Here is a 13,070-nt window from a genome sequence, read left to right on the forward strand (position 1 = left end):
CAGCTCCCAATTCGGATCAGGGAGACAGACACCCTCTCTACTTTTAAGATTAGGCTTAAAACTTTCCTTTTTGTTAAAGCTTATAGTTAAGGCTGGATCAGGTGACCCTGAACCATCCCTTAGTTATGCTGCTATAGACTTAGACTACTGGGGGGTTCCCATGATGCACTGAGTGTTTCTTTCTCTTTTTGCTCTGTATGCACCACTCTGCATTTAATCATTAGTGATTGATCTCTGCTCCCCTCCACAGCATGTCTTTTTCCTGGTTCTCTCCCTCAACCCCAACCAGTCCCAGCAGAAGACTGCCCCTCCCTGAGCCTGGTTCTGCTGGAGGTTTCTTCCTGTTAAAAGGGAGTTTTTCCTTCCCACTGTCGCCAAGTGCTTGTTCACAGGGGGTCATTTTGACCGTTGGGGTTTTTCCGTAATTATTGTATGGCTTTGCCTTACAATATAAAGCGCTTTGGGGCAACTGTTTGTTGTGATTTTGTGCTATATAAATAAAATTGATTTGATTCTGTGTAGGCTCTCAGTTGTCCAGGTGGTTTCCATAGTAGAGAAGCTTGAATCTTCGACTGGACTGGGTTGCTTGACATGAGGACGTTTTGCTTCAAATCGCAGAAGCTTCCTCAGCTAAAATTCTTGCTCCGGAAGTCTGACTTCTGTCTGACTCTTGTAGAGAAGAATAAAACAGAAGCCAACAAAAGCTGGAGTTTTAAACCTAACCCGACCCCTCCTACTGAGAGGCAGACTGCTATAGGCTAGTGACTAAACAATAGCTCTAATTAGCAACTAACAAAGAATGCCTCCTTGACCCCTCTCTCAAACCATTTCTTCTCTCTGGCTAATATTTTATCACTCAATTCTGAGGAAAAATTATGGAATCATGAAAAACAAAAGAACGCTCCAACACATCACTAGTATTTTGTTGCACCACCTCTGGCTTTTATAACAGCTTGCAGTCTCTGAGGCATGGACTTAATGAGTGACAAACAGTACTCTTCATCAATCTGGCTCCAACTTTCTCTGATTGCTGTTGCCAGATCAGCTTTGCAGGTTGGAGCCTTGTCATGGACCATTTTCTTCAACTTCCACCAAAGATTTTCAATTGGATTAAGATCCGGACTATTTGCAGGCCATGACATTGACCCTATGTGTCTTTTTGCAAGGAATGTTTTCACAGTTTTTGCTCTATGGCAAGATGCATTATCATCTTGAAAAATGATTTCATCATCCCCAAACATCCTTTCAATTGATGGGATAAGAAAAGTGTCCAAAATATCAACGTAAACTTGTGCATTTATTGATGACGTAATGACAGTCATCTCCCCAGTGCCTTTACCTGACATGCAGCCCCATATCATCAATGACTGTGGAAATTTACATGTTGTCTTCAGGCAGTCATCTTTATAAATCTCATTGGAACAGCACCAAACAAAAGTTCCAGCATCATCACCTTCCCCAATGCAGATTTGCGATTCATCACTGAATATGACTTTCATCCAGTCATCCACAGTCCACGATTGCTTTTCCTTAGCCCATTGTAACCTTGTTTTTTCTGTTTAGGTGTTAATGATGGCTTTCGTTTAGCTTTTCTGTATGTAAATCCCATTTCCTTTAGGCGGTTTCTTACAGTTCAGTCACAGACGTTGACTCCAGTTTCCTCCCATTCGTTCCTCATTTGTTTTGTTGTGCATTTTCGATTTTTTGAGACATATTGCTTTAAGTTTTCTGTCTTGACGCTTTGATGTCTTCCTTGGTCTACCAGTATGTTTGCCTTTAACAACCTTCCCATGTGTTGGAGCCATGATTCATGTCAGTCCACTTGGTGCAACAGCTCTCCAAGGTGTGATCACTCCTTTTTAGATGCAGACTAACAAGCAGATCTGATTTGATGCAGGTGTTAGTTTTGGGGATGAAAATTTACAGGATGATTCCATAATTTATTCCTCAGAATTGTGTGATTCCATATTTTTTTTTCCCTCTGCTTGGTCTAAAAAGTAACCGTTACTGACTGACACAATTTTTTTCCTGATTTCTTATAGTGTTTCTGAAAGCCACAAAGTTGCCATTTGAAATGACTTTAGTTTTGTGTCATGTCTGTGATCTGCTTTTTTTCTACAAAATTAAACAACTGAATGAACATCCTCCGAGGCCGGTGATTCCATAATTATTGCCAGGGGTTGTATGTACTCCCAAGCTGCAGGGGGAGCTCCGTAGTGAAGAATGCGACCAAAAAATGAGAAAACAGCAAAAAACTGACCAGAGTTGCATAGTTCCTCTTTAAGATCTCTTCCCATCGTTGACTAGTCAAATAAATAACTGAACCTGAGAAAAAACCCCTTTCTAAAAGTAATTCATTCATGTTTCTAGTTTATTTATTGAAATATAAAGCAGTCTTGTGTGGCTGCAACAATGATGCCCCAGTGTCTCCGCCTTAGGTTGTTTTTGTGGATGTTGTAGCCGATTCTGTTGAGTACACCATGGGTAGGAAAAATGAAGGTGCTATTTTTAATTGGAAAACAGCCTGAAGCAGCCAGAGGTCCTCGGAGTGAAAATTGCTACTACATGCCTGTCAACGTAAAACCTAAAAGCCCTCAGACACTGACATTAAGTCAAAATAAGCAACAAATACCATCAAACTGTGGTGAAGTCTAAGGTGGGCTGACCTGTCTCTCAAAGGGGATGTTCAGACTTAAAGCAGACTTCAAACAGGTCAGATTTTACATCACACCAACGCTTCAGCATCACCAAAATACCTGCATTTGTACTGTGTTCCTGTTATAGTTATTATGTGTGTTTGAGTGTGTGTGCACGCACACACACAATAGCTCCACTACAATACATGAATGGCATGCGATATTAAACACCCTTACGTACCTTTGGGGGAGTAGATAAGCAGATTATATTTTTAGACTTTTTAGAGCTTATATTTGCATATTAAAATATTCTCAAGAATGCTTTATGATGGAGACCATATTTACAGAGTGTATTTTTTGGTGACACGAACAGGTGCTGATTTCCAAGCTCAACATTTTATCGAAATTGAAGGGAAGTGTTGCAGGAAATGGTTATTTTCATGATCAATTAATCAAGTGATTATTTCATCCATTAACTGAGTAGTAGGCAGGTCCCTAATTTAAAATGTAAGAAAATGGTGAAAAATATCTGTCAGTGTTTTCTAGACTCAAAATGCTTAAAATGATCAAAATATACTAACCAAAGCCACTGAGGGCACAAACATATTCAGGACTCTACTTAAACAATGGAATGATCAACATCTTCTTACAGCCATCATACTTCAAGTTTAGGGTGTTCACGCTCTATTTTCTCAGGCAATTTTGCTGAAATTTATTGAAATTCATTGGTTTGCAGCCACACAAAGTAATTTCTGTTGTTGCCCGTTGCTTTCTTGTGTAATCTCATAAATCAGGCATCTCGTGATGTTTCACCGTATGAGACAGACAAAGACAGTGTCTGTCTCTCTCTCTCATACACAAAGACACACACACCCCATGGTCAATTTAGAGTCAGCAGTTCATCTAACCTGCATGTTTTTGGAAGTGGGAGGAAGCCAGAGCACCCAGAGTGAACCTCCGTGAAGGTGAGGAGAACATGCCAACTCCACACAGAAAGGACCAGGTGTCAAGTGTTCCCAGAACCTCCTTGCTGTGATGTAGCAGTGTTAACCACTGATCCACCGTACCGCCTAATTCAATTCAATTCATTTATATTTTATATATGAGTCCTATGATATGATTGTGCATATCAGTTTTGGAATAAATTGGATCACACCTTCATAAGTAGTGTTGAAAAACAAATGTGAGGAATGGACACACACACAGATGAAATGCCCGACGTATTGCCCAGCCAGGGATAGAACTGTGATTTACGAGTCAACTATGACATACATAAATGATACTAGTGAAAATTTAAAACATTATTGATGCATTGTCCCTGGGATAACTTTTAATTTGTCAGGTGCTGCATTATGTTTCATGAAAATCAGTCAAAACTGGAAAAAAAAAAAATTCTACATCTATGTGGAGAGATGCTGTGCCATTTCATTTAAATTAACCTTTAAAAATAACTGCATTCACCACAAATCTAACATATCAGATAGTAGTACGAATCCTACAGTGTAAGTATATGATCCATGGTCCCTGGTATGTTATAAATAGGCTGGACACCATACTGTGAGAAACATCAATTTCAATTTATTTTCATTTATGCAAGGTCTGTGATAAAAGTAACGGACCTTATTATTTTTTTCAAAAACCATATGGATTTGAATCACGTGTGATTACATCAGACATGCTTGAACCCTGGTGGGCATGCGAGAGTTTTTTCACGCCTGTCGGTTACGTCATTCGCCTGTGGGCAGTGAGGAGTCGCCCACCCTCTCGTCATTTTTTTCATTGTTTAGGAATGGCTCAGAGACTGCTGCTTTGTTTGATAAAAATTTTTTCAAAACCTGTAAGGCACAACTGAGTGGACACCATTCGATAAATTCAGCTGGTTTTCGGTAAAAATTTTAACGGCTGATGAGAGATTTTGGTCTGGTAGTGTCGCTTTAAGGATGGCCCATGGCACCTGACGGCGATCTGCGCTTTGAGGCGGCAGCGTCTCGCCTTTTCAAGTTGAAAACTTCCACATTTCAGGCTCTGTTGACCCACTAAGTCGTCAGAGAACAAAGAACTTTCAGAAGAAGTCGGCATGAGGAGTTTATTCGGACATTCCATTGTTAACGGACATTTTGTAATGAAAGAACGTGCGGGCAGAGTCGCATGTCGGGCCGGACCCGACCGCGGGGGGTCGCGACAGGAAAAACACCTCCGTTGGAAACCTTAACGGGCAAGATGGAACATGCCCAAGCTGTTAAACAATTTCTCAATTACTCACTTGTTGAAAGCCATCAAAAGCCGCCTGAATTTTACAAATGGTTTTCAACACGGAGGTGTTTTTCCTGTCGCAGCGCACACAGATTCGCCGAGTCATCACGGAAACGACTTGGCGAATTTGCGCGCACGTCTTTCATTAAAAAATGTCCTTAAACAGTGGAATGTCCGCATAAAGTCCTCATGCCGGCCTCTTCTGAATCTTCTCTGTTCTCTCACGACGTCCTGGGTGAATTAAGCCTTAAATTAGGATGTTTTCAGGTCGAAACAGGCCGACGACGGCGCCTTGAAGCGCTGCGCGACGTCCCGCTCCGTGGGAAGTCCTTACAGCGACAGAAACACCCCATAATCTCTCATCAGCTTAAACCATCTTAATTTCTCGAATAGTGTCCACTCGGATTTCCCTCACAGGTCCAGAAAAATGTTGATAAAGCAACGCGTGCCGTCCGCAGCGGCTATTCAGACAAAGAGATTCCGACGGGAGGGGTGGAGCACTCCTCACTCAAGGCCTGCCCACAGGCGAATGACGTCACCGACACGCGTGAAAAAACTCACGCATGCGCACGAGGGTTCAAGCTTGTCTGACGTAAAAACATATGAATCAAATACATTTATTTTTTGAAAAAAATAAAAAGAACCGCTTTTTTCATCACAGACCTCGCATAGCGCCAAATCACAACAGAGTTGTCTCAAGGTGCTTCACACAAGTAAGGTCTAACCTTACTAACCCCCAAAGCAGCAGTGGTACAGCAGTGGTAAGGAAAAACTCCCCCTGAGGAAGAAACCTCAAGCAGACCAGAATCAAAGGGGTGACCCTCTGTTTGGGCCATGTTACAGACACAAATTACACAACAATTCACAAAACAAATATACAGGAAATGCTGTTTCCTCATCCACATATCGTGATGCTCCACCAGGCTTCACTGTCTTCACAGTGTACTGTGGCTTGAATTCAGTTTTTGGGGGATGTCTGACAAACCGTCTGCAGCCCCTAGACCCAAAAAGAACAATCTTGATTTCATCCTTCCAGAAAATGTTGCACCATTTCTCTTTAGTTCAGTCGACATGTTAACAAATTGTAACCTCTTCAGCACGTAACATAATTCATTTTTTCAACAGTGGGACTTTGCAACGGCTTCTTGCCCGTTGTTTGTCTTCACATAGTCATCTTCTAATTGTTACAGTGCTCAAAGGTATCTTTAGACCTTAACTGATCACCCTGGAGCTGATCATTGGCATTAAAGCATTTGAGGTCATTTTAGCTGATCAAGTTTTTAATAAAAGTACTCTGTTTTTCTCAACAATGTCTGAAACACCCATTTTACTCAGATTTTCAGAGAGAAATGAAGGGTGCCTTCATCCTTAAATAAGGGCCACCTGTAAGGATGTAATAAGGGGCACAGTGGTTAAATTAAAATTAAATTAAATATTCCTTTTTCTTCAGCTTTGGTAAAGTAAGAACAAATTTGATAGATTTTTCTTCATGTTTTGATTTGGAATAGAATGTGCAGTGTTCCCATTGTATTTGTGTGTATGGAAATAAAAGCTATTATAAGGATTTTTTTATCTGTCTAGATTTATAGATAGAAAGAGGAAGGAAGCATGTATTAAGTGTATAGAGTTTTGTGTGTGTGCGTGTGTGTGTGTGTGTGTCTGTTTGGAGTAGTGAAGTTAGACTAACGAGGAATGAGGTAGAGCTCCTGTGTTTTAATGAGACCTCCTGTGAATGACAGCTTTATTACCTTACTGACATACTGAAGCACTGTGTTGCCTACACACACACACACACACACACACTCCTTTTCAGCCTGCTCATATACACACTAGGCACAAAGACTGTCACATGCATCTTTGCTGATTACGAGGTCACAGTAATAGTTATTAATGGACCAAAATAAGAATGTAATTATTCAACACAACAATATTTAAGTTTACCATAAGGTCTTTAATTGCCTTGTTACTTAATCATAGAAACCTCAAGAATCTGTTTTACTCAGCGTGATGCATTTTGATGTTTACCGTATCAGTAATCCTACTGCTACAAACACACTCCAGAATAGATGGCATCTTAAGTTGGATGTAATTCATGACCCATCAATTTGTGGCCAAGTTGTGACACACAAGGAGAAAACTGTCGTTAGCGAACATAGTGGCGTGAGATGGATTGAAGTTGACAGAAATGTCAAAAGCAGCAGGTAATTTGTCAGTATGCGTCTGTCTTTATGGTGGAAGAGGACAGCTCATGTCATCTCCACCTTTTGATATTGATTCAGTTGGATTTCCACACGTAATTAACTTTGCCACTAACTCTGATGAATGCGCACACACGTAGTACATTAATTCAAACAACAAACAAACCTCAGTTGTAACACATCCCTGACTGTGACTTCACTAAGACATTCTGTAAAGGATGTTAGGTTTAAAAGTATTTTTTCAACACAGTGACATAGTCAACCTCAGATCTACTGAACGATGGTAAGAAACACTTTTCACTCATGAACAATTTGGTTTTATTGACGGTTCTTGATTATTATTATTTTTTCAGAGCTGTCAACAACCATCTTCTACCTTCCTTTTAAGAGTAGCATCAGCGTCATTGTTGGATTATTGTGTACTTCTGTCTGAAAATAAAACTACTTCACAAGCATCATAGTTTTCAGGGGTGTTTGATCCCCTGAAGATTTGTTCTTAAAGAAATAACACAAGATAAACTGCTAAAATCTTTAAATATGGCCAACTTTTGCAATGAATAAATTTACTTTTTAATTCTGTGTGCATGGAGGTGGTGTCCTCTGAATAATTTAGCAATGGGCTTGATCTTATTTGAGGCTGTGTGCAGAGTGTAGCCTCTGCTCTGCGTCATTTCATAATTATGATGATGAACAAACACACATCATTTGGATAAAAGTGTGCATCTTATTTGAGGCCATGTTGACTACACAGCGCGGGTTCAGCTTTTGGACAATACTGTGGTTCATCATTTATTAATCTGACGATGGACAAACACACATAGATCATAAGAAAGTGATATGTGGGTGTAGTTACTCTGCTGTTTATGGATCTCAGACATCAGACGTCTGATCGAGAACCGCGACTCTAATGGTGACCTAATCCCGCGCGCAAAAGAAAGAACATAACTGGGAGTAATCGCAATGTTCGACTGTTGATATCAGACAGATTCTGTTTTACTGATATTTTATTGGTTTGTATTTTAGAGGTTTAAAACCTCTAAAATACAAACCAGTGAACGGGTGGTGGGCTGTAGATGTGTCCTGAGTGCCAGGTGCTCCCTGCATGACTCCCATCCTTCGATTGGCAGAACATGAAGTAGAGGAAAGACTGTGGAGGAGAAGAGCAGGTTGCTATGTGTGTGTTAGTCAGTCTGAAATTGAAAGTGTGTCAGGTGGTAGAGAAGAGCCAGTATTTGCACACCTGTTGCAAAATTACAACAGAACTTCAGTTCAACAAAATTACAACAAAACTTGTGCTTCAGTTTTATGCTTTACTTTGAAAAGCTCGAGTCTCCAGGGTCAGATGGTGCCAAGTTCTGTCTGGTTTAATTGAACGTTTCCAGACTCTTCTGATTGCTAATTTGTGTTGAAGCACTCTGCGCTGCATTGAGTTTCAAACAAGTGTTTTTTCTTTCATGTGCATTCACTCCAGATTTGTTTGGACATATTTTGTTACAAAGATTGCTCACCCTGAAAAGTGGAATTGGCATGCATGAGAATGCTGAAGAAGCAAGACATAGTAGGACCAGCAAAGGGAGGGAGCATTTGGAGGCTCTCAGCCTGACTTGGATTGAAGGGCAAATACACATGGAACAAAAATATAAACGCAACACTTCTTTCATGAGCTCTCAAATATTGGCCGGTTATACTTTTTCTGTTGTGACTCTTATTTTTCCCTGTAGTATTATGGTGTGCGACATAATCTAAATAAATAATAAACGTTGGGTCATCTTTGGGTGCACCACAGGTCTTTATATATAACTCCTCCCACCAACAATAGCCAAATGAGTGAATGACAGGAAGTGAACCTCACAGGGCCATTATAAACTGAAACCTTTTCAAGAATGGGGAAAAAAATAACCGTTTTAAGCAGTTATCATTATTTTAAATAAGCTAATCTGTTCCAGAACATAAAAATATAAAGTTTCTGGTTTCATTTTCCTTCCTAGCAAAATACCAAAAGTTACTGGTTTTCTTTTTATTTTCACGCCATGATCTGGTGTCACAGACCGAACGGTCCCCCCTAAAAATCTGTCTCCCCTGCATTCACTGTGCATGCATCAGCCACGGTTCACCGATTATCACCTCATTTCTGCTTAAAACTGCACTCCAGTTATCATCTATCTCAGTGACAGATATCTGAAGCTTTTGTACAACAATCATTTCCACATAAATTCAGCATTATTTCCTAATAAAAGATGGAGGAAGTGATCACAATGCAGCAGCCAGACGAGCTGCTGCGTTCACTGCGCCTCTGTCATTTCAAAGCGTCCGTAGCGACTCACCGATTATCTCCTCGTTTCTGCTTAAAACTGACTTCACAATGATTTAAGAAGTTTTACCTTGTCATCTGATGGTTAATAATCACATTATTCCCTTTGATCGCTTTGGGTTTGGGGTTTGTTTGTTTTTTTCACCACTTACTGTTGTAGATGTAAATGATATGTCAGAGTATAAACATATGTAAAGGTCTAGGGCCTGAATATTATGATTGCCAAGGAAAAATGCCCTTATATTCAGGACAGTTGTATGTATGTTGTTGCACAATGTTATTCTTGCAAATTAGAGCTGCCATAAAACACAAGTTCTTATAGATGATTGTGGTCATTGAAATGGGAGCCACTTGTGTGGATGAGGAAGCAAAATGAGCAGTGAGAGAAAAAACAGCTGCCAGTGTAATGAGGGTGTAGAGATGAAAATCAGCCACGGCTTCCATTTATGCCATGTGTTACATTCTACTGAGACCTTTGAGGCAAAGAAGAGATGATTAATTTACACTGGCTTTCTTGATTGTCCATCTCTTGCTGTTTTTCTTCTTCCTTTTGCTTTACAGTGTTGTTCCTTCATGTCAACCATCACATTTTACTTAATCCTTACATCTCTTTTCCTCTCCATGGTGTCCTCTGTTTCTCACCTTCTTTTGTTCTGTGTTATCCACAGATCACACCTCGGTTGGCGGTCTGGGTGACAGTTTTTATGAGTACCTGCTGAAGGCTTGGCTTATGTCAGACAAAACAGACACAGAAGCCCGGAAAACATACGATGATGCCATTGAGGTATGGTGCTGTAATGACTGTAGTTGCACATGCACTATTTGCAGTCATTTTCAGTCCAATATGACCTATTTAATAATTGTCTTATTTGAACAAGAGCTGAACCTGGACTGATTTGTCAAACCTGGTGTTTTTAAAGCTAAAACCTGGATGAAAAACTTTCGTAATCATAGTTTTTCGCTGAAAATAATCGTTTATGATCCTTAAGGTGCTACACTGCTTTGAGTGTTTAGCGCTAAAGTCAGTTGTTCACACAAATGGTCATGTGGTCATTTGTGTGAACAGTAAACAGTTTGTAAACAGTTCCAATGAAAACTATGGTTTTATGGAACATTAAAGTTGCTGACTGGCGATCTCTCTCTTTTGTTTTTAAATGTAGGCGTGAAAGTGGAACTTTGCGACCAGTGAGTTGCTACATGCAGCACTGCAAAAATAAACTGTCATATCGGCATATTAGTTGGTATAAATGGCTGACACGATATCCACATAATGCTGAATATTGGCGCGAGTCATCAGCCCAGACAATAATCGCTGACCCCTAGTTAGAACTGCAGATTATTTTCTTTTATTGAGTAACATGTTGTTCTTTGAAATGCTCTGTAGATTTTTGTTTTAAATTATCGCACAGGGAATACAGAAACTTTCAGTTTAATACTCTTCGATTGCATGATGGATAACTTTACAAGCCAACGGTTTCACTGCTTTTTGGCTAATGAAGTGAGATGAGAGTTGGCATGAAGCAGATTGCACCTATCCAAAACACACAAACATAAACCTCATTACATCATCATGAACTAATGCAAATATTCACTTTAGGCCATCGAGCGCCACCTGATACGTAAATCCAACGGCGGCCTGACCTTCATTGGTGAATGGAAGAACGGTCACCTGGAGAGGAAGATGGGACACTTGGCATGTTTTGCCGGCGGCATGTTTGCATTAGGTGCTGATGGATCACCTGATGACAAGGCCGGACACTACCTGCAGCTGGGTGCCGAGATTGCGCACACCTGCCACGAGTCGTACGACAGGACGGGTGAGGAGGGCGGGGGGGGCGATACATCCACACAATCCATTAGCTTTACCGTTTAGGACGACGACAGATGTCACAGTTTATAGGATGAGTGATGTCAGAATGTGTAGGTCTGTCAGACTTTGACATTCCTGCAATCATCTTTTTAAAATGTTGCTATCCCTGTTGTAGCACATTTTTGCCTTTTTGCTGACCAGTTTGTCTCTCAACCACCTCCAATTCTTTAAACAATAATCAATCTCCAAACCAATGTTACGTGCAATTTCCCGCTATGAATTGTGGGTCATTTGAGCATCTTTGTAGGTTTTTCTGACTTAGTGTTGTGAAGTTGGTCAAATTTTTGGACTTTTCTGACAAACATTCCTCTATTTGATCCATGATTGAAATGTAATCAGCGTGAGCACTGCAGAAACCTTTAAATATGATGGAAGAAGGAGTGAAACCAGAAAAGTGACTAATCACAGGTGCACATCAGGCTACAGAGGGCGGCTGGGAGAGGGCACGCAGAAGATGGAGAAGCACAAATCAGGCTTGAATGTAAACTTGTCCCTTTGGAACATAAATTTCATAACAGTCCACTGGATTTTGAGCAATGGCAATATCTGTCCATTTTCAGAAAGTGTTATCTTTGTGTACGTGGAGAAATGATGTTGCTGCTCTGAGAAATAGAAGTTGGCATGGCAACAAATGGTGACAGTAAGAGGAGCAGGGGAGAGACATTTATGGTGAGATGTTGTGAAGGTGGACGGCCGCTGCGGTGACTCCGTCTAATGTTCGCCTGTTGGTTCTTAACGAGCAGTGGTTCACGACACCTGCTGCTTGTGTTTTTGTGCACCGAGACCTTAAATTGTGTTGCTTTTATAATTGGCAGAAAGCTTTTTTTTAAAAGGTAGAACGTAAAAGAATGTTTGTGGGCTTTGAGTTGTATTAGCTTACATCAGCGCCGGTTGATAAATACCAACTTCTGCTATAAATAAAAAGCACCAGCAAAAGATAACTGCTTCATCTTTTACTCTGTGCTTTCTGCTCCAATCCTTTCTACTTCCATCTTTATGCGTACTCTTGCTTCTTCTCCTCATTCCTTCCTTATTTCATGCTTCCTTCCTGATCTTTCCCCGTCACTTTTCACACTTTGAAGTACTGAAGCTCGGACCAGAGGCCTTTAAGTTTGACAGTGGCCTGGAAGCTGTGGCTGTGCGGCAGAATGAGAAATACTACATCCTGCGACCGGAGGTGATCGAGACCTACTGGTACATGTGGAGGTTCACCCATGACCCCAAATACCGGCAGTGGGGCTGGGAGGCAGCACAGGTATTTCTCACCTCTACACCTCACTGTGGCGAGTTGTTAGACTAGAACAAAGCCCCTGTGCTCCCTGCATGGAGCTAAAATGTCTCATTTGAAGCTTCACTTCTTGAACCAAAAGCTTGATCTTGAAATTAACAGCAGACAGGCTAAGAAGGTAGTAAAGTGTTTGATTAGAAGGGTTACTGAGTGCAGTCTTCGTCAGACAACAGGTCAACGTAAAACCAACTGATTATAGAGCTCAAAGTGAAAGAAACAGCAGGAACACTGGTTTTACTAATATCTGGTATTATTATTATCATCATCAGTACTGGCAGCACAGTGGCTTAGTGGTTAGTGCTGCTGCTTCACAGCAAGAAGTTCTTGGGGTTGCTTCCCAACTGGGGCCTTTCTGTGTGGAGTTTGCATGTGCTCCCTGTGTTTGTGTGGGTTTCCTCTGGGTGCTCCAGTTTCCTCCCACATCCAAAGACATGCAGCTTAGATGAATTAGAACTTTTAAATTGACCGTAGGTGTGTGTGCGTGTATGAATGTATTTCTCTGTCTATTCATGGT

At 40.8% G+C, this 13,070-nt stretch overlaps 1 protein-coding gene across 1 annotated transcript in view; it reads left to right on the top strand.

The window, feature by feature from the left end:
- Positions 1-13,070, top strand: part of man1a2 (mannosidase, alpha, class 1A, member 2) — a 210,450-nt gene that overhangs the window by 180,707 nt on the left and 16,673 nt on the right. The window contains exons 10-12 of the mRNA XM_034186132.1: positions 10,067-10,182; positions 10,996-11,215; positions 12,351-12,523. Coding sequence (XP_034042023.1) covers positions 10,067-10,182; positions 10,996-11,215; positions 12,351-12,523 — 509 coding nt within the window. The remainder of the gene's footprint in view (positions 1-10,066; positions 10,183-10,995; positions 11,216-12,350; positions 12,524-13,070) is intronic.

The sequence above is a fragment of the Thalassophryne amazonica genome, chromosome 14 (genome assembly GCF_902500255.1).
Source record: "Thalassophryne amazonica chromosome 14, fThaAma1.1, whole genome shotgun sequence".
Lineage (NCBI taxonomy): Eukaryota > Metazoa > Chordata > Actinopteri > Batrachoidiformes > Batrachoididae > Thalassophryne > Thalassophryne amazonica.